Below are 26328 nucleotides of genomic sequence, written 5' to 3' on the forward strand. Positions count from 1 at the left end.
TATTGCCTTTATCAGGTTGGGATATTAAACCCACATTTTCTATATCTTTGGGAAGAGACCAGAAAAAAATAACAGAGGTTTTGGTAGATGAGAGACATTCTCCTCCTCTTGCTCTGTTTTTTGGGTTAGTTTGTTTTCTCTCTTCTCCTTGGCAGAAGGTGAGCTGGAGTAAGGGGGACAGCAGAATTGGTTTGTTGCTTTCTTTGTTTTATAAAACATTCCCCAAGTGAGGTTTTTTTGACTGATTTTATACATCTGTTTTTTAAAAGTTTCCGGGACTCAGGAAGATGATGTTTTATGGATAGCAATGGCAGGCACCCATCAGGTATGGGCTCTGATGCTCGAAGGTGGAAAACTACCAAAGGGAAGGTAAGCAGCTGAAATAAGAGACATGTGAAATTGTTCTTTGTCTTGATAAACAGCTTTCAAACCCCAGAGAGAGAGATAATCAAATTAAACTGAAAATACTTAACTTGGAACTTGCTGCTTCTCTTCAGGCTTGAAAGGCTTGTGTCCTTCAAAGTCTGCCTGCTTTTTCCCACGTCTGTTAGGTGAAATGAAAGATGCTGCTTTTGCTATAAAGCTATGACTTGGTAAGGTACATTCACATAATTGAATGTTACTTTTCACTGCACTTGCTGAATTATCTAGTGATGAGTGATACGCTAAGGCGAAATAAAAGCGCTAAGGCATTGCCTGGTTCCTTGTGCTGCAGTACAATTGGTTTAATAACTCACAAGTGCTCGTCCTGTAGCTTCTGGTTATACATAACGTCTGAAGCCTTTCAAACTCGTTCCTGAACTTGGGTACCATTTTCTTTTAGTGATTTAAAGAAAGGAGTGTGCCTTCGGTTCGCTGGGAGCGGCAACGAGGAGAACCGGAACAACGCGTACCCGCACAAGGCGGGATTTGCACAGCCCTCGGGACTGGCATGTGCTGCCGAGGAGCCCTGGAACTGCCTGTTCGTGGCAGACAGCGAGAGCAGCACCGTCAGAACTATCTCGCTGACAGATGGAGCCGTGAAGCACCTTGTAGGAGGAGAGAGAGATCCATTGGTAATCACTTCAAACTTCCCCACACTGCCCTACTAATATTCCTCAAGCCTGACCTGGAGGAACCACTTTTGGGGTGAGAGGGTAAATCAGTTTCCGTGGCCATCAGTTTCTTACCTTCACTGCTTGGAATGCTAATGTGTGCTGGTTGTGACGCTCGGGTTCTAGCACAGATTGTTGCTCCTCAGATAACAGATCACTTCTTTTGAAAATAGTCAACTTGATTCAGCATTGTGTGGTCATTAAAGCCAGCTGGATTCATATTGATAACTTCAATGTGAGAGATACTGTTTCCATCATTAGCATCCACACTTCCCAGTTTTCAGTATCCTTGTTTGGAAGTTGTCTTCATTTTTAATTTCTTTGGTCAGTGGTTTTCCATTTAGTTTCAATCGTTTCACTTGTATGCCAATGCTCAATAATCAAATGTATTAATTTAATAAAATGTTTCTTCAGAATTTGTTTGCCTTTGGTGATGTGGATGGAGCAGGCATAAATGCAAAGCTGCAGCATCCCTTAGGAGTAACGTGGGACAAGAAAAGAAAGCTGCTCTATGTGGCAGATTCCTATAATCATAAGGTAAATTTATAATCTCTTGTTATATACAGGCTTTGCAATTTTTACTACTAAGAAGGATTATTTTAGGAACATAAAAAGATTGTGCTTGGTTTGGTTAAGCTGAGGAAACAAATGATACAAGTTCCTTCATGGGTTCTCTCTCCTTCCTTCCTTCCTTTATGGCTCCTCCTCTTTACCATTGTTTCGCTGTCATGCTGCTGTGTTGATATGATGGTCCCTTGAGGAAGGGGAATTTAAAGTGCCAAGTTACAGTTGAGAGTAAAGATCCTTTCCTTCTGTCTTCCTGAAGGTGCTGAACTAGAGTAAAAGAGCTAGGAGTGCTTAGTGAGGAATACTTCAGGTTTGGTTAAACTGAGAGAACAGGAGGACTTGCTTTCCCCTTAAAGAAAACCCACTGAAGTTTTGAGAAGAATTGTGGGTTGCCTGCATGGAACTCTGTGATCAGAGAGATTGTTTTGTGTGATTCTCCTTACGTGATGTTGTATAAGCTTTCGTGTCTAGAAGGTTATTACCTGTACACTGGTTAAACACCTTAAAAGAAAAGTAATTTGGTTTAATTCAATGAATAAAGTACATAACACTAAATGCTCACTGAAATTTATATGGCAAATGAAATTTTCTTTTAGTTATTATATAAAACATGGTAAATGTTTTTAGTATTACTTTAAGGAAAAAAACACCTCATATATTTTTGGAAAAAGAATGGTATGGAATTCTGACAGGTTTTTTGTGCTCTTACTGTTTTGCAAATGTTTCCATAAGGGCAACAGATATGAGAAAACCAAGCTACTCTGCTTAGTTTTATACCAGAGGGGTAGATGCCTTTGACATTTTGAAAGGGAACGCTGAATGAAGACCAAATGAAGAAGTGAAGTCCAGCAGGGAATGGGGTCTGGGGAAAACAAGATGTATGACAGAATCACACAGAATCACAGAATGGTAGGGACCTTTAGAGATCATCTAGTCCACCCCCCCCGTAGAAGCATTCTAGATCACACACTTGGTAGCTAAGGTACTCCAAGTTAGTGCTGGCTCCTGAAAGTGTGGGACATAAGATAATGCAGAACTTCTATCTCCTGGTGGGTATTTTCAGAGAATGGTTTTTTTTCTGTCTTTGTTTATTTTAGATTAAGGTTGTAGATCCCAAGATGAAGAACTGTGCTACCCTGGCAGGCACAGGAGAAGCAAGCAATGTTATTGGTTCCAGCTTTACACAGTCAACTTTTAATGAACCAGGAGGTTTGTGTGTTGAGGAAAATGGCCGCTTGATGTATGTTGCGGACACAAACAATCATCAGATTAAAGTGCTGGATTTGGAAACAAAAATTCTTTCCATGGCAAGTAATGCTTATTAAACAGACTGATGGTGGTGTTTCTTGATATAAATTGCTATTACAGACTTTGGCAGTTGGTATGCAAAACATATAGCTAATAAAGATTTGAGTACAATAGCTATATTCACAGAATGTTTTCTGAGGATCTGGCAAATAAACATTGTCTGGTAGTGCAATTGTTGAAAGCCTTAGGCTTAGAAGAAGGAACATTTGCATAAGAACAGAAAGTGATGATCCTCTAGAAAAGAGTAATACAGAAATGTGAGTTATTAAAAAATACAGCCAAGTTTTTCTGTGAGCACTTCCTAACAAGTGGGAGCTGAAGTCAATTACTAAGCCCTGTAATTAAGCTGTGAGAAGTGATTTGGGGAGGTCAGTGACTTAAAGTAAGATACATAGCAGACTTCCAAGTGGTCAAATCAAAACACCTGTCATAATTGAGCCCTGCTGTATTTGCTTGTAAACATGGAGGCAAAACAAATCTGTGCTCTTGTCCATCTTACAATGACACTATATCTTAGTGTCTTCATATATATATATATACATATATATACATGACAGTGGTACAACTGTCTTCTTGTATGTTTCTTACATAAAGATTATGCACTATTAAGTGAGTGTTTAAATTTCTACATCATATGTTGATGCCTTTTCTGTGAAATTGTCCTTTACTGTGCCATCTGCATCATTAAAATCTTGGCTTTTATTACCAAAGCATGTATTTTACCACCAGATTACAAGAAAATACCTATACATTTTATTTAAAGTAAAAATATAATACATCTGTTAACATTTTAAATTAAGGGATATTCTAAAGTAGAAAGTAGTTGTGATTTTTTTCTGGCTTTAATACTAAATATTATTCTTATTTGAATTAATCAGCTTACTCTTTTTCATTTTAAGAAAACATTTTGTCCTGACTGTTTTTATGTCATTGTAGTCTTTCTTGCAGTCTGTCAGAAATTTGTAGTTCAATAGCCATATTATCATGGGCAATTTTCTTAGTCCGTGTCAGCTTTGAAATTGTGATTGTATTGTGAAAGCATGTTTGCTTACAGTACAAATAAAAATTAATGTTTTGTTTGATTTCTACTGACAGTTGCCTATCCTGAATCCAGAAGCATGTGATGTTCCAGATAACCTCCCTGTGCAAAAGGAGAAAATAACAAACCTTCCAAAACTGCCTAAATCTGCACCAAATGTTCAACTTCCATCACTAACTGTAGCTCCTGGTCAGACAATTCAGTTTTTATTAAAGCTGACTCTTCCTCCAGATTCAAAACTGAACGAAGAAGCACCTAATTCCTGGTTTATGACTGCAGAAGGTAAAGTGCCTGTGTTGTTCAAAGTATCCTGTTGTTACAGGAGTAAGATACAAAGTGAGTCCTGTAGTGATGTGCTTGCAATACAAGGGATCTCAGCCTGATGAATCAATATGTCCCTCCCAGTGCCGTGTTTCCAGTTGACCTTGTGAAGCAATACATGTTATTTAGAGATGATATATTTAACAACTGGAGTGCAAAGATGAAAAAAACCAAGCACCTGATTGGCTGCTTTTACTTGAATAAATACATGCTACATAATTTATTAGTTCTTTAAACTTTCTTGGAACAAGCTGCCAATGAGAGCTTGCAAATGTGTACTGATCCCCAAAATGTTTGCTCTATCCACACCCTACTGTTTTTTTATGGGAGAAAACTCACTATGAAGCTGAAGAATATTCTTGGAAGATATTTTTTTGTTGTTGTTGCTTTTGTCTCTTCCAAAAAGTATTTGATGCATATTTATACCAAACCACTTTGAACTACTTGTTAGAATTCATCTTTGCATGTTTCTGCTATTAAAAGCAGTCAACAAATACCCCACAGGCATTGCAATTTGTTTATAAGCTTCACGATTTAAAGTAGTTTCTCTTCCTAGTTTGTACTTTTGGAGTAAAAGTAAACTACTTTCAGCCTACAGAATCTCCAAATGTTGTTGAAGTAAAGATATATGGGATAGCTTCAAGGGTTAGTAAAACTGGGGAATATAAACAGCCTATACAAGTAATTTCAAGATCTTAAATTATAGAGCCAGCTTTTAGGTATTTTCAGAAAAAATTACCAGAAAAAGAGTACTTCATCCATCTCACAGTAAAACAGAGCATACCATGCAGTGAGTTAGGTACATTTGTTGTGCCACTGATTTTTCAGTTTACGCGCTCTTAAATATTTGAATGTGTGACACTCAAGTTTGGTTGGAACAGTCAGCCTGGACATTGCTAAAATGCAGCAACTCATTGGTGAAACCAACACCTCTGTTTAGAAACACCATAGATTGCCTGCAGGCTTTTGCATTTATAGCAGATGTCTTACCTGGAGTATTTGACCTCTGATACGAAGGTGTAGCAGCCTTCTAGTTTAAAGAGTTTTACTTACCTATCTTAGGATAAATTTTAATAGGGCAAATTACAGCTCCATCGCATTTAAATAAGATGTGCTATATGTACACACTTAAATGACTAATGAAGGAGTGTTTGTAAAGTATTATTTTTTTTTTCTGTCCACAACCAGATAGACTAGGAAGGAAAATTCCCCTGGGAATGTCCATGTTGCCCTGTAGGTAAAATCAGTGTCTTCTGTAGATTTCATAGAGTCATAGAATGGTAGGGTTCACCTAGATCAAGTCACACAGGAACACTTCCAGGTGGGTTTTGAAGACCTCCAGAGAAGGAGCCTCCACACCTTCCCTGGGCAGCCTGTGCCAGGGCTCCCTCACCTCACAGTGAAATAGTTTTCTCTTACGTTTAAATGGAAATTCTGGTGTTCCAACTTCTTTCCCTTATCCCTTGTCCTGTCACTAGATACAATAGAAAAGGGGATGCCCCAACCTTCTGACATCCACCATTTAAATATTTGTAATTATCAATGAGATATCCCCCACTCCCCCGTCTCCTCCAGACTAAACAGCCCCAGTTCCCACAGCCTTTCCTCACAAGGAAGATGCTCTGTTCCCCTGATCATCTTGGTGGCCCTGCGCTGAACTCTCTCCAGCGCTTCCCTGTCCCTCCTGAGCCTGGGAGCCTAGAACTGGACACAAGACTCCAGATGAGGCCTCACCAGGGCAGAGTAGAGGGGGGGGAAAATCTCCCTCGACCTGCTGGCCACACTCTTCTTGGTGCCTCCCATTTTAGACTTCATGTTAGATATTCTAATGATAAATTTCATTCTTCTTTTACAGATAATACTTGGTTGCTTCAAGGACAGTGTCTGTCTGGAGAAATAAAGGATGTTTCCTGTCAAACTATAATTCCCTTTCAGTTACCCAGGAGCTGTCTGTCAGCTGAAGCTCTCCTGGCTATCAAAGTGTGCCTCTACTATTGCAGCAAAGGTAGCAGTGCCTGTATGATGAAAGGAATCTCATTCAGTCAGCCTTTACAAATAGCTGGTACAAACCAAGGCAACTTGGCTCAAGTTGAACTGATACATGTTTTTTAACCAATTACCCCAAAGCCAGCTCATTTCATACTTTATTTTACTGTCCACCAGTTCTGTGGGAGAAAATATGAATAGATGACGTTCCTCTGGTTTTCATTTTCCTGGAGCTTATGACAAAGCTAAGAAACATTAAAATTAGTAAAATGAGGTAGAATTCTCTACAGCTTAATGTGAAAATTTATCATCACAGCCTAATTTATTTTCATTACAGTAGCAGCAATAACATTGTAATACTCTGGACTATGTTGCCAGTTGTGAATATATTGGATGTATGCCACCCTAGGCAATGAGCAACAAGTTTTAGAGTCCTTTTGAAAGAACTGGTGTGACTTTATTGTGTTACTGTATGTTCTTTGCACTGTACATACTGTTAGACTAGCTAGATCATTTTGGACTAACAGTTACAAATTCCTTTTGTGCACTTACTAAATGTTAATAAAACATCAAAATGGATAATTTCTTTCTCCAGGCTATAAAAGTAGCTTGCTTATTTTTCTGTAATGGCATTTATGACATATGTATTTCAAAAATACATCTTAAACCAGGTGCAGCTCTGATTTTATGCAAACTGACTGTTTTGCTTAATTAGCTGTGACCGCCTTACATGAAGAGCATAGTTTCATGGAAAGAATTCTGTGAAAGGAAGTGTTCAAGTTCCTACAGAAGAATTTCATGGTGATTTCTAACAAAGAATGTGCCTCTCTCTAATGTGTGTGTGTGTGCGTGTATATGTATATATAAAGGAAAAATCTCCACCAAACCATGCTGCAGTTTTTCTGATACACACCAATTTTATACTAAGTGGTAGATAATGGTTGAATATCTAAAGTGCAAGAATTAAATGTCAGCTATTTCAAGCAGGGTGAATCACTTTCCTACTTTTATGATTTCTCTGTAAAGACTTGTCCGAAGACTTCTGTCTTGCAAATGCATAATATTAAGAAGAATATTAAGCTCTTGAAGTCTGATTTAGAGCTTTCTGAAGTCACTGTTAGTCTCACCATTTATAATAATAGCCACTGAACCACAACTATATATTTAATAATGGATTATTTGCATTCATGTTTAGAGATTCTAAGCCTTTGCTACAAAATTGGTAATCTTTGAGTAAGGTGCTTTAAAACTGTATTACGAAACTCTGCCTTTCGTGGTGAAATGTTTTTTTTGCAAGTAAAATTCCTTCAGTTTGCCATAGTAAGTGGCAGGAATACAGGAGGGGTTACAGGTTTTTTACTTGGATTGGAAGAGTTTCCACAGTGCTTAAGTGGTAATTGGGTTATACTGTGTGTTCTTTTCATGAGGATCAGTTGTGAGAAGATGCTTTTAAGTTTGAAGATACTATTTTCACAAATATTATCAAGTACAGCAGTGAAAGAATTTTTATATAGTCTTTTCTAAACGATCACCATTGTTCCTGACACCTGTCAGTAAATGTCCAGTCTGATTTGTTGTTGCTCTTTTTTTACTTAAAGGCTGTCTGAAATGTCGGTCATGAACCTAAGAGGCTTTTGTTTTAAGGAACTGTGTGGACTGGTGTGGTTTTTCCTTCCATTGAAATGCCAGTCTATCTGCGAGCTCTCCCTTAGTCTCTGTAGTACCACAAATGGTTATTATCTCACCTGTCAGCAAGGCAAGAGCTGAACTATTATTTTTTCTAGTGTTTGTTTTTTAAGCAACTTTTCTAAATCAGTCTTTCAGCTCCTTTTGGTAAGTCTCTCAATTCTCACATGGCGTTTTGAAGGAGAAAGCTTTGCTACTTTGTTCACAGAGTACAAATGCTATTGGAAGGATGAAGGTGAAGAAACTGCTTTGGACTTTGATCAATTTTTACACTTTAGTACAACTCAGTCTTTCAGAATGTTTTTTGTCTGATTGTTTAATCTGAGATAGTAGCCACAAATCTGAGATCAGCTTCCAGCTAGCCCACAGATTTTCTGTTTCTTGCTGAAAAAAACAATCCTTAGCTTCAGAAGTTCAGAATAACAAACTAAACTGCTACAGTTATCTTGAACATATAATTCAGCAGATGGTTTTCTTTCTCTCACTTTCCACTAGAATGGCATTATATTCCTCTATTTCAATTGGATAAATCTGCCTATATTCCAGTATAACCAAAAAAAAAAGTCAACAAATCTGTTTTCTTGACACATTTTAATTAATGTGTTGCTGTAGGGGAAAGACTATGTATTCCTAACTTTATGTTTAAATATAGCGTTGTAGATATATTTTCTAAATGTACATATATAAATGTGTGTTTAAGTGTCATATCCTTTTTGTTATCAAGTTTCAACTTCTAATCACTGTGTGTAGACACACTCAGAACCACTATGAGTTTACTAGGAAAGGGTGATAGTTGGTAGTAGGAAAACTTGCATAAGCATCAAGGTGAAGTCCAGGATCAAACTGTAAAGGACTTAGTTGTAGCCAAATGTGAAACAATTGTATTTCAAGGAAAACAATTTTAGCTTTACTAGTGAAGAACAGGAATGTATCTGTTTGAACTAGTTCTTTCTTTACCTTTTAAGTCCATGTCTTGGAGCAGGTGACTCAATCTTATATAAGTCAGGGGAGTACAGGGTGTTATACCATATCTGTGCTGCTATGACTCTTTCCCCAAAGCCTCAGAGCATTCCTTGCTACTACTCTGTAATGGCTTTATGCTAAAGAAGGGCAGAAGGTCTGATTCCATCGTAAAAAGACACACAGCCCACTATTTATGAAGAAAAGCTATATATCCCAAAGTGCTTTTCCCTCATATCCTAAGTCCTGAACCCTGTCAGTTTGCAAGGGAGAGCTGCTCTTCCTGAATCATCTTAGTAGGTTTCACACAGAGACACAGCTCTAATCGTTCTCCTTCATTATTTTAGGAGTAGTTGATTATTAGTGTGCTCCAGCTCTCACTGATGAGATTCTGCTTCTCGCTCAATCTGTGTGTTCACTGTGATTAGCCTTTAATCATATAGCCTAATAATGTTTTACTTGTCCAAGGAATCACACACACATTCCCAGAGTCACTCCTGTTTCACTTGTGTACAGACATTTGAATGTTCTATAATTAGAAAAACATGTAAAGCTTCTGATATTTTTTGACGATACTATTTATATTGCTTCCTTCAGGGTTTACAAGACGCTCTTACAGTAAAACAAGTGCCATAAACATAACTAAACAGGCAAACAGAATAGCAGGTTCAAGCCACAGAAATACATTTCAATTAAGTACCAGAAAGCATCTTCAAAATATGATTCAGAAGAATAGAAAATGTTACTACACTGTCTAAATGCTGAAAAATCAGATACACTGATAAGTGCTATCCGTTTGTGTAGTCATTTAGTTTATTAATGTTTCCTGGTATAAAAATTCTAAGCAGGTGGGTATGGCTCACCACTCCCAGATTTGTGTCTTACAGTACAAGTATGTAATTCAAAGTCTTTTCAAAACGTGTCATTCTACTGATTTTAATAGGTTTTGCATCAGACCTTAATAAAGTAATAAGTTACTGTAGCAAATTGCTAAAGAATATTGGTCAAGGTTGTAATATATAATGGAAACAAGTTCAGTGGCATTTGCAGGTTTTAGTAGTTTAGTGTTTCGTTTTCTGGAACAGCTTTGGGTTTTGTGTGAATATAATAGTCCTGTGAGATGCTTTTAGAATTTTTATTTAATTACAGTACAATATTATTCATTAGACTAGGAAAAAGATAATGTGGTTTTGAAGAGGGAGTATAATCTGTTTTAATGGCTTTTTCATGTTATTTGGATTCAGTAGTATCTTTCTGCAGTCTGTTCCCTTCTGTTGAAGGAAGGGCAGGGATACCGACTGTGTAAACCCATTGACAGGCACATATTTTATCCATGCATTTTCAGTTGATTCCTTTTTGTGTTCCTCACATGTCATTTTGAGCTTTTCTACTGAATGCACTTCACAGAATCACAGAATGGTAGGAATTGGAAGGGACCTCTAAAGATCATCTAGTCCAATCCCCCTGCAGATTCACCTAGATGAGGTCACATAGGAACGTGTTTAGTCCACTTCTCCATAGTTTGTGTTTTGCCTCGCATGTCTTCCACTTGTAGAGCATTATGTTTGTGTAATGCTGTCGTAATGTGATACAAAGCAAGTACAGACCAGATGAGTGATACATGAGAAAATAGCTTTATAGCATCATGCAAATACCTTATCTGCTTAGCCTGAGACAAGGTGCATGTGGCTTCCAGTGCACTGTATGTATTCTTAACACACTTTTAAAATTCTAATGGGACAGCTTGCTAGCTCAAGCAGTGGGTAACGGAGTTGTTTGTGAGAATGTGAAGGAAAACAGATTACTTATTTCTTGCTCAGAGGAGGAGGGATCAGAATGAAGTGACTTTCCTTCTCATGCAGGCACATGTCCTTCTGCAAAGAGAGTTGTGCTGTTGACCATAGAGTCTCTTGTATTTTTGATTCCTGATAAGGTTTTTACATACATGGGACCTTTAAGTATCTGACTATGTAGACTTAGGAGTGATACATCCAGTTCAAAATGGCCCATAGTTTAGCAAGACAGTAGCAGAAATTTATGTACATTCTTAAGATCTGTAACTTTTTAAAAATCACTATTACTCATGAAGACTGAGCTCAAAGGAATATTGCAGCTAAACAGAAATGTGTTCATAAACTTTGTATTCCAACTCAAGACGTAAGTTTTCTTCCTTGTATAATGTACGAGAGATGCTGTGACACGTTGTGTGTGTGTGTCCTTCAAGCTACAGCTCTGCTGCTTGAGGAGAATTTATTATGCTTAGCAGCTTATCAGCTACCCCCCAGGAGTTCTTCACTCAAATCTGCCAACTCAGTTGTCCATATAATCAATTAAAAATACTGATTTACGTTAACAAAGGTTGAGTATTTTGATTGAAGTTGGTTTGTCAGGGATTAGAGGAGTTTTGCTGTGCCATGCAGGAAAAGTGTAAGAATGGTGACAACTAGTTGGAGACAATTGTTGAAAATATTAGTTTTACAATGTAATTTAATTAAAAATTTCTTTATTAGACAGCCCATCTCTCTTTGTATTCTACACCAGATCATTGATTTAGAATCAATATGTCTAATACTTTACATTCCGTTCGTATAACCCAATTTGACGACTGTCTTCCATCAGAAGCTGCTGTTCTATATAGTGTCATTTTTGTAAATTCCACATGTAAAATCACTACTGTCATTAAGGATTAGAATTCATTCTTGTTCAGGATTCATCACACTTCTAATGGAGTTTCCAAGTTTATCTTAGTTCCTTTGATACAATATCATGGGATGATTTTGGTTATGTTTTGGGGTCCATCTTTTCCTCCTGTAGTTTTCCCAAGAATGAAATGCAACCAGTATCTTGTTACCACAGAGGGATCCAAGTAGGGTACTTCCCTCCAGCAGCACCTTGCCTCTGCCCTGCTTTAGGGATGGGCAAGTGCAGTAAGATTGTCTCACATGTCAGCTCACTCCAAAAGGATGCAAATGAGGTGCGGTGCGAGTTTCAGGATGAGTTACACCAGGACGCTGATTCCTGGTATGAATAGACTTGGGGCATACTGGCTTTCTAGAGTTACCTCTTTCCTGGGTCTGCTTCTGTTTATGGCCTACAAAATCTTGCTCCATTAAGAAGACAAGAATTTTGCCCTTTTTATTTCTTACTGGGTTATCTTCAGTGTTCTTAAGATAACCTGATAACAGTTACTGGATTCTAGGACTTATCATTACCCTCCCTAACACTTCTAGGTAATACTAGAATAAGATTATGTTCTCAGGTCAACTTGATCAACTTGACACTGATGCAGCTACCATCAATTTTTTTACCTTTACCTCTGACCCTGTGCAGTGAGGTCTGGAAGTTACTTCTAGATCTCCCAGAGCATTCCATGAAATCTGAGGAGCCTGTGCTTGGATTTTGATGGCTCTTTGTTTCGGGAAACTTTTATACCATAGGTTAAATACTTCAGCTATTAGGTGACTTGAAAGATACCCCAGTTTGCTATCTTGCTACAGATTGTGCTTGATTATTTTCAGAGGGTAACACATTTTTGTGGCAGCTGCAAAAGTAGAAGCCCTGGATATAAGTTGAGGAGTGTTTGTGCAGTTATAATTACTTGTTGCTTACTGTACCTCATTGTTTGTCCATTGCTTTCAAGTGTACCAGAGAACTGTTTGTCCAATTGCATGCTCTAGGGCTAAGCAAAGGAATTACAAGTATTTTTCAAGTCTTGCCTAGTTCCTTTGAAACATCAACAATTTAGAGCTAAAGAAATCCCACTTGTAAAATTCTCTTCATAAGTCTGCCTTAATTTAATGCTCTGTACTCAACATGCCTCAGAAGAGCAATATTCCACACTGTGGAATATTCCTTTTTTACTAAGTGTTTAGAAATTCAATCCATCTGGTCCCTTGTCAGACTTCATAAAAAGCAAGATAACAATCCCCAATTTGATTTTACATTCATGTTTTTCAAAAATAAAAGCTTCTTTTTCAGATGTTTGATCAAGATTAAATACTTGGGTTTGAAACCGTACATTCAGGAACTCTGTCCTGAGGGTTACCTAGATCAGATGACTGGTGTCCAGGTGTTCAAAATGTAGAATTGGTAGCAGAGGAACAGAATTGCTAAGTGTTTTATGTTTTGAATATTTAACTTCAAAATTATCCAATTTCACTTTTAAAGGAGAATTAGTGGAATTAAAGCTTTCTCTTCTGTAAATCATTGCCATTAATGTGCCATTAATCACCGTATCATTAAAACCTGTGATGAGTCTGTGATTTTACAAAGAAATTAATAAAGAAAATTAAGGAACAAAGTCGTCAGGGAGACTTCAAACAGTTTGCTGAAATTGTGATATGAGTGAGATGGAAGGCAAAACATTCATTGATCTAAAAGAGGGAGGGTGATAATTCTCGGTATTTGAGGGTTGGTCCTTGTTTTGGCTTCCTCCCCACCCTGTTCTACAGATCAGCAGAGATTCTTTAAATAGCAGAAAGTTGTGTGTAGAGGCAGCTAGGAAGGGTCAGACTCTCTCACTATGAAACTTCATTTGGGCTGGCATGCCTAAAAATCCCAGCAGTAGAATACTAATGAAGAAAGTCACATTTAAGCATTTAGCACCTTATTAAATATATCCATATGGTTTAAGGGTAAAGACAGGGAGGGGTTTTCTTTCTTTCTTTAAGAACTTCACTGTTGCTTTATGGACATTGGAATATTTTTGTCTGCTCTTTGAGATATTAAACCTCTGTTTTTCCATTACATCTGATGCAAAGCCTTTCAAATATCTGAACTTTGAAAAAGATGTGTTTTAGATTTGTTACTACAAAATATGTGAAGAATTAAAACTGTAGGCACTTAATCTACAGCTGATATAGATTGTAAATTCTTCACATACAGCATTGCCTAATAAAGTTGTTCACAGTATTTATGGATTATGATCCTTTTTAAATAAAAGGTAAATGTCCTGTAATATTATGAGAACAAATAAATACACTGTAGAAGAAATGTCAGCCTCGGATATCAATTCAACAAATAAACAGTGATTCAAGAATGTACTCTTTCTCCTGTGAAACCTCTTTCTCCTTGTAAAGCTTTTTCATGGAAAAATAAACATTAAAAAAATGATCTTTTCTTTCAAGGCTGGATTTGTCTGTCAATCTTTACATCAACATAGATGTGGAAGTTATGAAATGCAGCCAACATAAGGGGTTCCAGCTTGATGAAAATCCCTTAATTAGAACTTTCACACTCTTTTTTTTCCCCACAGGGCTGTGCAGTCACCTGAGGGTTGGTAAAGCACTCAGCAGTCCTGGGAGCTCCCCAGTTTCAGTGGTATGCAGTGGACTGGAAATAAAAGGTCTGGTTTTATTCCAGAGATGAGAAATGGTGTACGGTGTGAGTCACAGACTGACTGTTCTGTAGCCTTCAGTTTATTGCAGAGATCCCGGAGCAGGTTTAGCTACTGAAACAGATCTCGGTGTATTCTGCTCTGCTTTGGAGCACTGTTAGCCATATTATTGTGGCTGAGCTGTGCCACAGTTTGCAGTAGGTGGGTGCCTGTTTAACAGTTACACTTGAACCATATTGTAAAGCAGCTCCTAAAAGAAAAGTGTACATGTTTTGTTACCAGTTGTTTTACTTGGTTAACAGATTTTCAGCTTTGACTAAGAGCATAAGGATACAGAGCACTAATACAGGCTTCTTGTGCACCAGTACAACTGGGGACCAATACAACAGACCTACGAAGATAATCCCTTATTTATGTTGCTCATCATGCTTTTATTGATTTATTGTTAATGAGAGCATCAGATGCCCCAAATTCTGGCATATCTACTATAGGTGAGCTTCAGCAATACTAAGTAGTGTAGCTATATTGATTTTTTTTTTCTCCCCTTGCTGAAGATTATTCCTCATGTCTATTCATCTGTTCAAATGTTTAAAACATGTATATGTACTGCTTATAAAACTCAGCTAACTTTCTTTGATTTCCATCCAGATTAAATATATTCAGTTCAGCCTGATGCAATAAGTCTGAATTTGACAACCATTCAAAGAAATGTATTTGCAAGTTCTGTGTTTTGTTACAGAGTGCACCTGAAGCTTCTGCCAAGCCTAACTGAGCCGTCTTAGGCAGGGTCACGTCAGCTCTCAGCGTCTTAGTGAGCATTTGCCTTGGAGCATAAAGCTGAAGGTTTGCTTGCTTTCAGCTTCCATCTCTGAAACGACACCTTCACTCCCAACTTTTTTCTAAGTATCTTTAAAACAAGAGGCCTGTATGTACAGAGAGTTGTACATTCTGTGTGCAAAGGAGTCTGTGATACCTATGTGTATAATGGCATTTGTGAGGCTGAGTTGGACTTGTGCATTTGGCAGAACCCAGGGAGGCACTGGCTGGTAGAGATTTCTGTGGGTCACAAAGTCACTGCTCTAGGAAACAATTAATTAGGTTGCTTCTGAAGGCAAGGGAAAGGAGCCTTTCATGTGAAATTAGCTCTCAGGGCCAAAATATTCTCTTGTTATTGCAAGGGATTCTGCAATCTCTTGCCAAGAGTAACTTATCTAGAGATTGGGTAGATGGGGCTTTAAACAGCTTCTCTTGCTGCCTTGTCTTTCCCGTCTGAAGTAGTTTCCTGTGGCTGTTAAACATCATGACCCTTCTGCCTCCTCTGAATTTTATCTTCTCTGCCAGCCACCCTGGTGTTCTTGTGCACAAAATCCCACCAGAACCTGAAAATGATACGTGATGGCTATTTGACTTGTTACCCTTGTGTAGCAAAATTCTACCCTCACTGTAACTGGGCTTTCTAGAGCCAATTTGTGTTCCCCTGCTCTCTTCCTTAAGTGCAGGAATGAAAGCGGAGGTGAGAATTTCAGCCTTCAAGTGTAAAAGAGTAGCTTTCCAAGGTATGACTACAGCTGCAGATGTTTCTTTCTTTTTTGGAAAAGAGTAACAAGTTGGAACCCTCAGTTAAATGTCTCCATGGTTTTTCTATCTCAAGCGTTCCCTTAAGCAGAGTATGTGGGCTTACCAGTGCTCAGAGCTCCTAACGACAGGCTGTAAATTATGGATGTATTTTCCAAACACTGAACAAAGTTGCATTATGAAGGAATAGTTAATGAAGAAGTTGCTTCAGTAAAACCACATATTAAGTCAGATTTACCCTTGTGCTATATATTTGCTTGGTGAGTTCCATCCACCGTGGAACTACAGTGTTATTTTTGATCTTTGAAGCTGTCATTGCAATGATTGTCCTTGAGAACTGAAAAAATTGTTCTAACAAAGCCATCTTTATTTGCTAACGAGAAGTCAGCACGTCAGGTTGAGCATCTTCCTTATACAGCAGGGCTTGGGAAAGCACGTCACTTCCCTCTGAAGGTCTGAACCCTGCATCTGAGATGACACACTCCAGTGTGACATGTTTTGAGCAGAGCAGAGTAGAGTCAGCACTTCAGTGGTCAGCAGCAAGCGTAAGCAATGATTGTACCAAGGCCTCTGCACCTTCCTTCCCTCTCCTTACGCACACTGACACACTCATGACTAAAGCTGTGGTGTCTTCCAAGTTATCTGGGGTCGATACTGTAATACAGAGATCACTAAGGATGAGAGATGGAGCTGTTCTTCAGAATCTTAATACATTCAGCAAGTGGAATCACAGGAGAGGATAGAAAATTGAGATGCACCAAGCAGTGCGTAGGAGCATCAGTGCCTAAATGGCACTTAAATCCAAGGGAAATTTGCTGGGGGCTACTGAGAAACTCATCATTTAAATTTTTCTTTCCTTTATGCAATTGAGTGAAGAAGATGGATTTAATTAGCATTTTTGCCATGCTCTTAGCAGTGGAAGTGTTATAAAGTGCTGTTGTTATCACAGACTCAAATCAAAGTAGATGCATGTGGTAGAACTTCTCAGACAGTATGAGGAAGGTGCAGAGGAAGTACTGGGACACTCCAAAATGGAGCCTCTAGTAGAGAGTGGTAAAATGTGCTTCACAAATTCACTGGTAAGTGTAAAATGAAACACTGACTGAATCATAACAGGCTTAGTTATGAATTTAAACTAGCAGGGGGTTAAAATTTCTTATTTACTTGAGGATGCTGAGCACAATTCTCTGTACAGTAGGCTGAAATTGTATGGAAGTGTGTTAGATACAGAACTTTAGCAAGAAAAGTGTGGTAGGATGGATGCTGTATTTTATATAGAAGTCTAAGCATCTTTATTGTAATATACAGCAAGCTCACTGATTTTAAAAAAAAGGTATTTTTAAATGTTAGTGGATTCAGAGTCTCAGCAACTTAGTGACCTGCTTCAGCTCTACCCAAGTACGTCCCCTATAATCACAAGATTATATGTTCTTAGGCACTTGGTACAGGGTCTCTCCTGCTTGCACACACTGTGGTGATCTGATCACCGTGATGCCCTCTGGAACTCTGCATATCACAGTTTTGGTCTGGACAGTGTGAGAGACCACCTTATTACAGGCATCTGACAGCAGACACACATCTGTTTTCCAAGAACAGTCCAGCTCAGATGGACCTGTCAGAGCAATTGTTTTCTACCTTCTCCTAAGGTGCAGAAAGCCTGTGGAGTGCCTCATACAGCAGCGAGCAAAATGCTTGGGATTCTTTTGGGCTTAACCAGTGCTGAAGCTTTTCACGGTCTCGAAGGAAAGTTTTATTTGTGATTAAAGAGGTCCCAGGAAAGAGCTAACTTGCTATAAAGCCCAACAAGTTTAAGTTAGCCTAGCAAAACTGTATTTTTAACTCAAAAATGTTTACAGTCACAAAACTTTCAGAAAAATGGACCAGGTTATTCCAAAGCAATTCTGCCAGCTGAACAGTGTGAGCAGTACTGTAGGCAATGATATATCCTATCCAGGTTTTTGTCAGCCAAGGAAATCAGTGCGGAACATCCACTAGGTTCATATTCCAGCACAGCACTTCAATGGTACGTCTCAGCATTACAGGCTGCTGAATTCTCCTCCATTTGGGAACAGACTCCAATTCAGTAGTAGTTTGGCTCTATGGTATAATAAACCATGTGAAGGCTGAACCCTTAGGTGGAATAAATTTTCCTTCTTCTAACTGGAGTTTATACATTTCTCTCAGGCAGCACATAGATCTGTTTACCCCTGCGTTGCTGCACTCCTTGTTAATCTCTGCTGTGTTTTGTATTAATGACCGTCACGTGATCCTTTTCATGCTCCCTTCATCTAATTAGTTCTCCAAAGCTTACAGCCTATTGACTATCTGCTTGTAGCTCTTTTCACTGACAAAATAAAAGTAATTTACTTTCATTCATATTGGAAAAAACATCTTCCTTTCCCTTTTATTCTTACACTCATGAAAATGTGCTATTAGCAAGAACAACTGCTCCCTCTGTTTCACTTCTGTATTGAATCCCACTAATTTGACTGTCCCTGTGCTGACCACTGAAATCACTCTCAGCAAAGTTTCTAATGATCTATTGTTAGCCAACTGTCTTCAGTCTTCTTGGCCTGCCAATTGCCTTCAAGATCTACAATCAATCTTTTAGTTTTGAAATTTTAAGGTGTTTGCTGTGTACTCTTTCCCCTTTATTCCAGCACTCTGCTCCTTCATCATGCCCTTGGCTAAATAGTCCTTGTCTTCTCCATCTCCAGCTTTTGGTGAGAATTCCTCTGGACTGTCCCTCTTCCTTCCCTCTTCCCATTGCACACTTTATCTCTGGGTGGTACAAAGTTCTTTTGTCTTCTTTCTCTCTAGTCTGAAAATTTGTTTGAGGTTTTCTACCTCACGTCTCAATTACTACAACACGCCATGTTAGTTAACAGCATCTTGTCATGCCCTCACCTATCCAAAATGGGACTTTGTCAAGTGTTGCTTTTGCAGCCCAAAGGGTGATGACAGAAACATTACTTTCTTGAATCCATCTGCCAGCTCTCCCTACTTGCTAGTATCAAGCATATGCTGCACCTCCGCATATTTCATTATGCCATTCACAGCTTAGTCATATCCTGTCTGCGAGGTTTTATTAATTTTCAAGATTTCAGCTCCTGCCTCTGATTTTTTTCTTCTTTCTGCACCATTATCCACTATTAATCCCACAAACATCACAAATAGTACCTCTGAGGCTCCTCTTAATTTTCAAAAGGATTTCCTCATCAACGCTGGCAAAGCCTTTCTCACAACATTGAAACGCTGTCAATATTTAGGCTCTCTTGGAATGAGATCACTCATTTTCAAATCAACAGTATCTCATTGTTCACTGTTAGGCTCTGGCTGGCTGTACTGTATCTTTTGTTGCCTGGGATTGTACATCAGTTCTAAGCTCTTGGTCATCATGGGACTTTCTTCTCCCTGTATGTTTACACAACATCTAACACCGTTGAGTTTTTCGTGAGAACTCCTGGAACTACGGTAATATAAATGATAATAGCAGTTGGTATGACAGGTTTATTTCCCTAGCAGTGCTTAATCTTAGCAAAACAGCTTTTAAAATAGATTGAGAAGCCAGGAAAAAAATAAAATCTGTAACTTCTACAAAATGTGAAGTTCTGCTTCCGTCGTTCTAATGTCTCTCTCTTGCCTGTTTATGGACAAATCTCCCGTTACTTGTCCTGCTGAAGCTTCAGCAATGTACAAGCAAATAAATTCTCAAAACCCTTTCTGAACTGGGAGGATTATGTCTTTAGTCCAGGAATTCCGGAAGGGCACGGGGAGTTCAGCTGAACTGGACATCTTTCCAGGTTTAAGTCCTAAAAGGTCCAGAGATTTTATCACACTTTTTATAGGAATGTTTGATCACATGCTGAAAAAATGTTGGATTTGGCTAGAGATGGATCTGTCTTTACAATATTTATTAGCTTTTTTAGCTTGTTGTAGTCAATGAGGAGAAGATCGATTGAATGGGCAAAACCCAAAAGAGCATAGGACACAGGGCTTGATCCTGCACTGTGGTACCTCTCTGTCTTCCAACAAAATACAACAGATCCTACACACATGAGTGAAGGCATGGGCCTTCCCACTGCAGGTGGTTGCAAAGGGTGCATTTGGAATGTCTGTGGGAGGTGAGGTTTGTGGCTATTTAATTCCCACAACAGTTCACTCCATGGCTTCGGACAAGTCACAAGGATGTCTCCTGAACTGCTGTTTGTTACCCTTATACAGAGATCTGAGTGACTGATCCATGTTCTTTCTTAACACCTACCTCACTCTTTTATGTTTGGCACAGAGCATCTGGAAGATGATAAACAATTTCATGGATTTTAGTTGACAGTTTGAGCAGAAGGATTCAGTCTCCTCAGTCACGGGTCTACTCTTCTGTATAAGCTTTTTTCTCCATACTTCTCCATGCTTACCATCCAAAGCTGCTTCCCATCATTCCTATGTCCTCTGGGGGACATGGGGTACCACTGCTCCTGCAGGCTGGCATGGGATGGAGTAGATCCTTCCAAGCAGCTGTCAGCTCTCTGCCAACTGGAGGCTGTTTGGGGAGACTGTTTGAACCACAAGTCATTTCTGGTGAGGAAAGGCAGTGGTCTAAGTCCTGTCAGTATGGATTAGATGGCATTCATGTATGGGATACTTGGCTCAATAGAGAAGGAAGAGATGTAATGACCTCTCATTTGCTGTTGGGGCATGCTGCCATGCCGTGACTTTGCTGTAGTTCATGAAACAGTGATGATTTCATCTTCAGTATTGCACAGCTACAGTCTAGGAAAGAGGAAATGAAAGGCATTTATAACTGGAGTCAGCGATCTGCTGAGATCAACATCTCCTGGTCACCGAGGGAAGGTGGAAAGCCTTGCCCTGAGATGAAGTTGTGTGAGACCTCAGTATCAGTGAGGAATCCCAAGTACTCCAGGTATAGTGTAAATACCCAGACAGATAGATGGTCAGGAAGACTTTTCTTGGGGATCTTCTGCAATCATACATAAATCTTCTGGCCTGGCCTGGTTTATTTTTAGCTTTAATCCTGAAGAATTCCTGTCTGATATTCTAACCTTATTTTCGCATATTTTATTAGAACTAACTTGCAAAGCCTCATTCCAGTATGTGTGGGATCCTGAGCTTAGCTTTTCACTAAAAACTGCCTTTTTAACTCTTTCACACCTTTCCCTACTTGATTTTCCTTTTAAGATAATACAGTATCTAAGGAAAATATTGGAAGGAACAATGTGCTGTTCTCCCTTTTCTGTAAAGTGGAGAGACTTGAAGTGTAAAGCACCTTTACATGACATTAACATTGAGAAAAAAGCATCTAAGACCCGTAAAATTCAGCAAAAAGTTTAAGATACTATCTTAGGAAGTTAATTTATTTTTTAGATTTGATGACTTTTCCTTATTTATTTTACAGTCCTAAGAGAGTTGCACATAGATTTTTTTTTTTTTGAGTAAAAAAACCCCAAACCTATAGCTAATGCAATTAATATTTTAGTTAAGAATGTAAGGCTGCAAAAACAAAACTGTCATAAAACACAACAGAGCCCAAGTTGGTCTTGTCTGTTATGGCAGTGGGAGTTGAGAGAACTCAGTTCTCTGTGACTATTTATCAGTTTACTAATCCCATAGACCATAATTAATGCACCATTCCTGTTGGTACTGTCTTAATAACATTTTTGGCAAGCTTTTCTTCTTACTGTTTTCTGTGCAAAACCAACAATGTTAATGGCATTTTCAGTTAGAAGAATCTAAAGAAGGTATTTGAGCCAGCTTTCTAGAATACTCTGTGTTCCCCCTGTCCCCCAATATCTAGCCGTTTAACTTCTGTTGAAAACATCTTTTGAGTTTTTGAAAGGTGTTCTCCATTCACTTCTAAATCAGAATGAAATCATTTTCATCTTATTTTTTTCTTCCAAGAAAGAAAACTCATTTTTAAGTGTCATCATTTCCCCAGAGACAAAACTGTGTGTCCTGATGAAGCGTATGTGGCAGATGTGGAGCTGCTGCACCAGATGCCCAGCCCAGCTGTGGCAGGCAAAGCACTGTGCATAGCAGGAACTGACTACCCACAGGAAGACACAATCTGGGAATAATTGAGAAGCTGGACATGACATGCAGAGGGACCACGATAAAATAAAAGTGAGACATCTCAGATCAGCACAGTAAGCAACAGCAAGTTGTTGGAGTCGTCCTTGGCCTGCCTGATGCCTGTAAGTACTGCTACTCTCAGAATTGACAAGGTAGAGCTGAGTTGTTGGCCAGGCCAGGCAGCCTGCAAGCAGGGAGTCTAGTAGCATCTGTGCTTTTCCATGCCAGGTCCTCTCATTCCAAGGAAAGGTCCGACACAGTTTTAATTTACTAGTATAGACATAGACTTTGTCACTAAGTACCCTAGAATACAAATTCAACAGAAGGTTTGTTTGGAAAGACTATGATCTTTGTAGAGTCTATTTGTTGGCCCCCAGTTTTTCAAGACTGTGTACTTGCCTCATGCTGCTGATGGCAGAGAGGTGACTCACTGTGGGAGAGCTCTGCCCATAAACAAACGCATAGCTGCATAAGCATACCCTAATTTGCTCATGTGCCTAACACAGTGGGGCTCAAGCCCTAACTTGGGATTGATGAATGTTGCTTTAATAGAAATAAACGAGGAAAGTTGCAGACTCTTTCTTAGATGGCCATTAAAGATTTTAAAGGATCCTACACTCAAACTTATTTAAAACCTTTGACTGCAGACCACCCCCTCTCCAGGAGAACTGACAACCTGTTATAAGCAGGCTTGTACGATGACAGGTATGTGATTACACTTAAACAGCCCTGTCATAAAAAGCATTTCCTAGATTGGGTTTTTTTCTTAGCCTGATTTATGAAAGATTGCATTGCATTTTCTGTGTTCTTAATGAAAACCTTCTGCAGTGTGAAAAAAAGAGTTAAAAGCACTAATTCAAGCCTGTAGGTACCATTTATCATAAAGATAAATATGTAAAAGTAAGAAAAAAAGAGAAATCTATAATGTGCCTTTCTTGTGGTGGCAAAAAAACATTCAAGTGTGTTCAAGGTACAGATGAATTTGAATTTCACTTCCAAAGAAAGGCTCATGTTGCTAATCTCCTGTACCCTGCTGTTTGAACTCATCAGCTTCAGAGATGATAAGAACATGTTATTATGCAAACTATCAAAGTTTATTTACACAGCTTCTTAAACCAGATTCTTTCCATGGCATGGCCAGGTGGTTAATATCTATTGTCAAATTCTTCATACATGCCCATTTGCTGGTACACAGTCTCCATCCTGTAAGCAAGATAGGTCCACTGTACAATGCTCTGTCATCCTAAGCCTAAGGAGTTAACACACTCTCATCTTTAATCTCTTGGAATCCTTCTTCTCTTTTGATTTTTAGATCTGTGAACTCTTTCACAGAGCACATCCCTCAATGAACACAATAAAAAAAATCAAATGACCTAAGCAGCTTTAAGTTCAAAGTTAAATTTTATATCACGTAGGAATTTGGCAATGCAGGGCTGGTCTACCATAAAGCCAACCATCTTTGCAGATTCTGGAAGCACTCCAGTGTTCCCAAATTGTCAGGTGAGCTCTCTGTTCTAAATATTTTTAAGTGGCTTAAGCACTTAAGCACTCAGTTCTGGGGCTCCTGACTTTAATGTTCCCTCAAATGGATGCAATTTTCATAGGATGGCTGTTCAATGCTTTCTGAACAGCAAGCTCTTTTCCTGCTGGCATCTATAAACATAGGCACTAAAGAGCCCTCATCTCTTTTTTAAGTGTGGAACACATTTTCAATACGTTTAATTTAACTACAAACCATTTGTAACAGCCGTGCATCATTAGGTCTTGTCCTATATTTACAAAGCTTTGTTTCTGTGTGGGTTATAAATCACAGAATACTGATTTCTATACAAAGGAAATACTGGAAGATATATCATTAGTAATTTTCTTGCATTTGCTTAGACAGTGAGGAAAACATTTTCCAGAATTGATGTGGCTGCAGGTTTTCACATCCACAGGTCAGTAGTTTGTGGGGAAGAGCTCGGGCTGGAACTAAAGGGCACCAATAGCAAGGAGATGTCTTGGCAGTGAGCACCAATCTGCCAGGGGCTGCTGGAAATCACCACCCCAAATGAGAGTCTTGGCCTCACACTTGAACCCCGCTGAAGTGATGAGGGTGACATTGGGAGAGCTGTCGTGCATGTTGAGAAGACGTCTGACTCAGTGCTATTGGGATCAGCTTTAACTGGAGCCCCTGCCACAGCAGGGTATTTTGAAAAAAAGTAATCCATATTCCTACATTTTAAGTCAAGTTACAGCAACTGAAGAAGATTGGTTCAACGTTTGTGGCCTACGCCAGCAGTGGGTTGTTTGAGCGAGCCCAAACTGCGCAGGCCACAGTAACTCAGATCACACTGCAGCTGGTGGGGAATGGAAGACCACAGCTTCAAGGTGGCAGCAATGGCAGAAGCATGGTCCCCTGAATGGTGCTTCAAATTCTACACAGACTCACTGAGAAATGTTAAGCAATTTGACTGTTTTTCACAGGAAAGGGGAAAAAAAATAAGGAAACGCCTTAAGAATGCTACTTTTAAGAATCTTGCACAGCACAGGTACTTAACAAACGCTTAACACAGCCTTGGAATCTGAAAGTTATTTTCACTTCCCTGTCTCTTCTGCCATTACTTCCCCTGACAATGACAAGTGCCTCAGAGCTGCCTATTGCTTTCCAGCTAAAGCTTGACCTTGACTGCTTTTCTTCTTCAACAAGTAACACTGCTAAAATTATACATTTGACAAGAAAGCAGATGAATCATCCAGCTATGAAAGACTTATTTTGAAACTGTAGGAAAATATATACCTGGGCATGTGGTTCTGGAATTGATTAAATCACCACATTTACAAAACTTTAGACCTTAGCTCCCTGTAAAGTTGGTTTAAAATTCTGAGAGAGAAATCACAGCACGCAGCAGATGTGCAATAATATCCATGAACAGTAAAACCAAGATTACTGATAGTTTTTATGGTAAGGAGGAGAGAAATACTTGTAGAATATTAGTTATAGAATCAAAGAATATCTCAAGTTGGAAGAGACCCATAGTATTGCAGGTTTCTTTTGTATAGGCAACATTTTCAGTTGGGTTATATCTGCCAAAGCTCTGCTCATTCATATGAGAAACTGTAACTTTTGTTGGCCAGAGACTTTGAAGTAGGAAGTGAATAAGCATTGCCCACCTCATACCTATTCATATAGCTATTATTGGTGTCTGCTTACTCACAGTGGTCACCATCCAAGAATATATCATCATAGCTAACTGGCATTAGGCTGACATTGCAAAAAGATGAAAAACTGAGAATAGTGGGAAAAAGAAGTGCCTTTAAGCAGGTCCTTCCAGAACTGAGCTAAAGCACAATGCTGAAAAGACAATAACAACCATTTTTATGCAGCACATTTCATCCTCAGATATGATTAATCTCAAATAGCTGCTGCCAGGACTGGGGCTGTTCTGTGAATGAGAGGCTATACCTCTGTATCTCAAACCAGAAAGTATGTGCAGAAAGCAAAATACACAAATTAAATCCAGACAACATGTTCATGACTTATTTATGTTGGGAAGGTGAAAGAAAGAACAGACTTTTTTGGTAATTAGAATGACTTAAAAATGTGGCTAGGCCACAGACTGCACAGACCTTAGGCTGTTCTGCCAGCTCCTCCAAGTCATCATCTGTAGCATCACTTGCCGTTTGGTACTAGATATCCTTGGTGTTGACTGCTTCAGTGATGCTGCAGTATCCCAAAACGTTTAATCTGTTTTCTTTGTCATTTTAAAAAAAGGACATGTGCCCATGGAGAATACAATTGGATGAGCAACTATATTTGCCTTTGTGGTCTGCTCTTGAAGTTGGACCTAGGATGGAATGACAAATCAGTGCTAGATGCACATCAATTACAAAGAGAAGTCATCGAGAGCTGCAGGGTTCTGCAGCTCATTATGGCTCAGGCAGGCTATTTGAAGATGAAAATCCTGGCTACTCTGGCAGAGAACGAGCAACAGAGAGGTAACAGCCTGGTCTTCTGATTTCCATTTGAGACACACCACACAATGGGGGAAACTTTTCTAAGCTACTGCAAAGTGGGACAGGAAGTTTTTGTCTGTGTGGCAAGTGTCTCTCCTACTGCTAGGGTCTGGAAAATGAGGTACAACACTAATAATTGCAATCATGAGCTAAACTTTCAAACCAAACTTTCAACAGAGCTGACTGAGACAAGGCTTTGTGGAATGGAGTTTGCCATTCTTAACGTTCTTCAGTTTACACAGCACCTTTCATCTGAGAAGTCACTTCGGGGCTATACAAATACAGACAGCATATCAATGTACCACTTTATCCTGTGGAAACAATCCTGCATCAGCTCACACAGGAATATGACATACATGATAACTCAAAATGCA

General features: G+C 39.0%; 1 protein-coding gene across 2 annotated transcripts in view; it reads left to right on the plus strand.

Moving 5' to 3' along the window:
• Window positions 1-14086, plus strand: part of NHLRC2 (NHL repeat containing 2) — a 35400-nt gene extending 21314 nt beyond the window's left edge. For both annotated transcript variants that reach the window (XM_062001171.1, XM_062001170.1), the window contains exons 6-11: window positions 270-369; window positions 824-1055; window positions 1509-1631; window positions 2759-2968; window positions 4065-4290; window positions 6185-14086. In XM_062001171.1, coding sequence (XP_061857155.1) covers window positions 270-369; window positions 824-1055; window positions 1509-1631; window positions 2759-2968; window positions 4065-4290; window positions 6185-6441 — 1148 coding nt within the window. In that variant the 3' untranslated portion in view covers window positions 6442-14086. The remainder of the gene's footprint in view (window positions 1-269; window positions 370-823; window positions 1056-1508; window positions 1632-2758; window positions 2969-4064; window positions 4291-6184) is intronic.
• The last annotated feature ends 12242 nt before the right edge of the window (window positions 14087-26328 follow it).

Source organism: Colius striatus, chromosome 8 (genome assembly GCF_028858725.1).
Source record: "Colius striatus isolate bColStr4 chromosome 8, bColStr4.1.hap1, whole genome shotgun sequence".
Classification (NCBI taxonomy): Eukaryota; Metazoa; Chordata; class Aves; order Coliiformes; family Coliidae; genus Colius; species Colius striatus.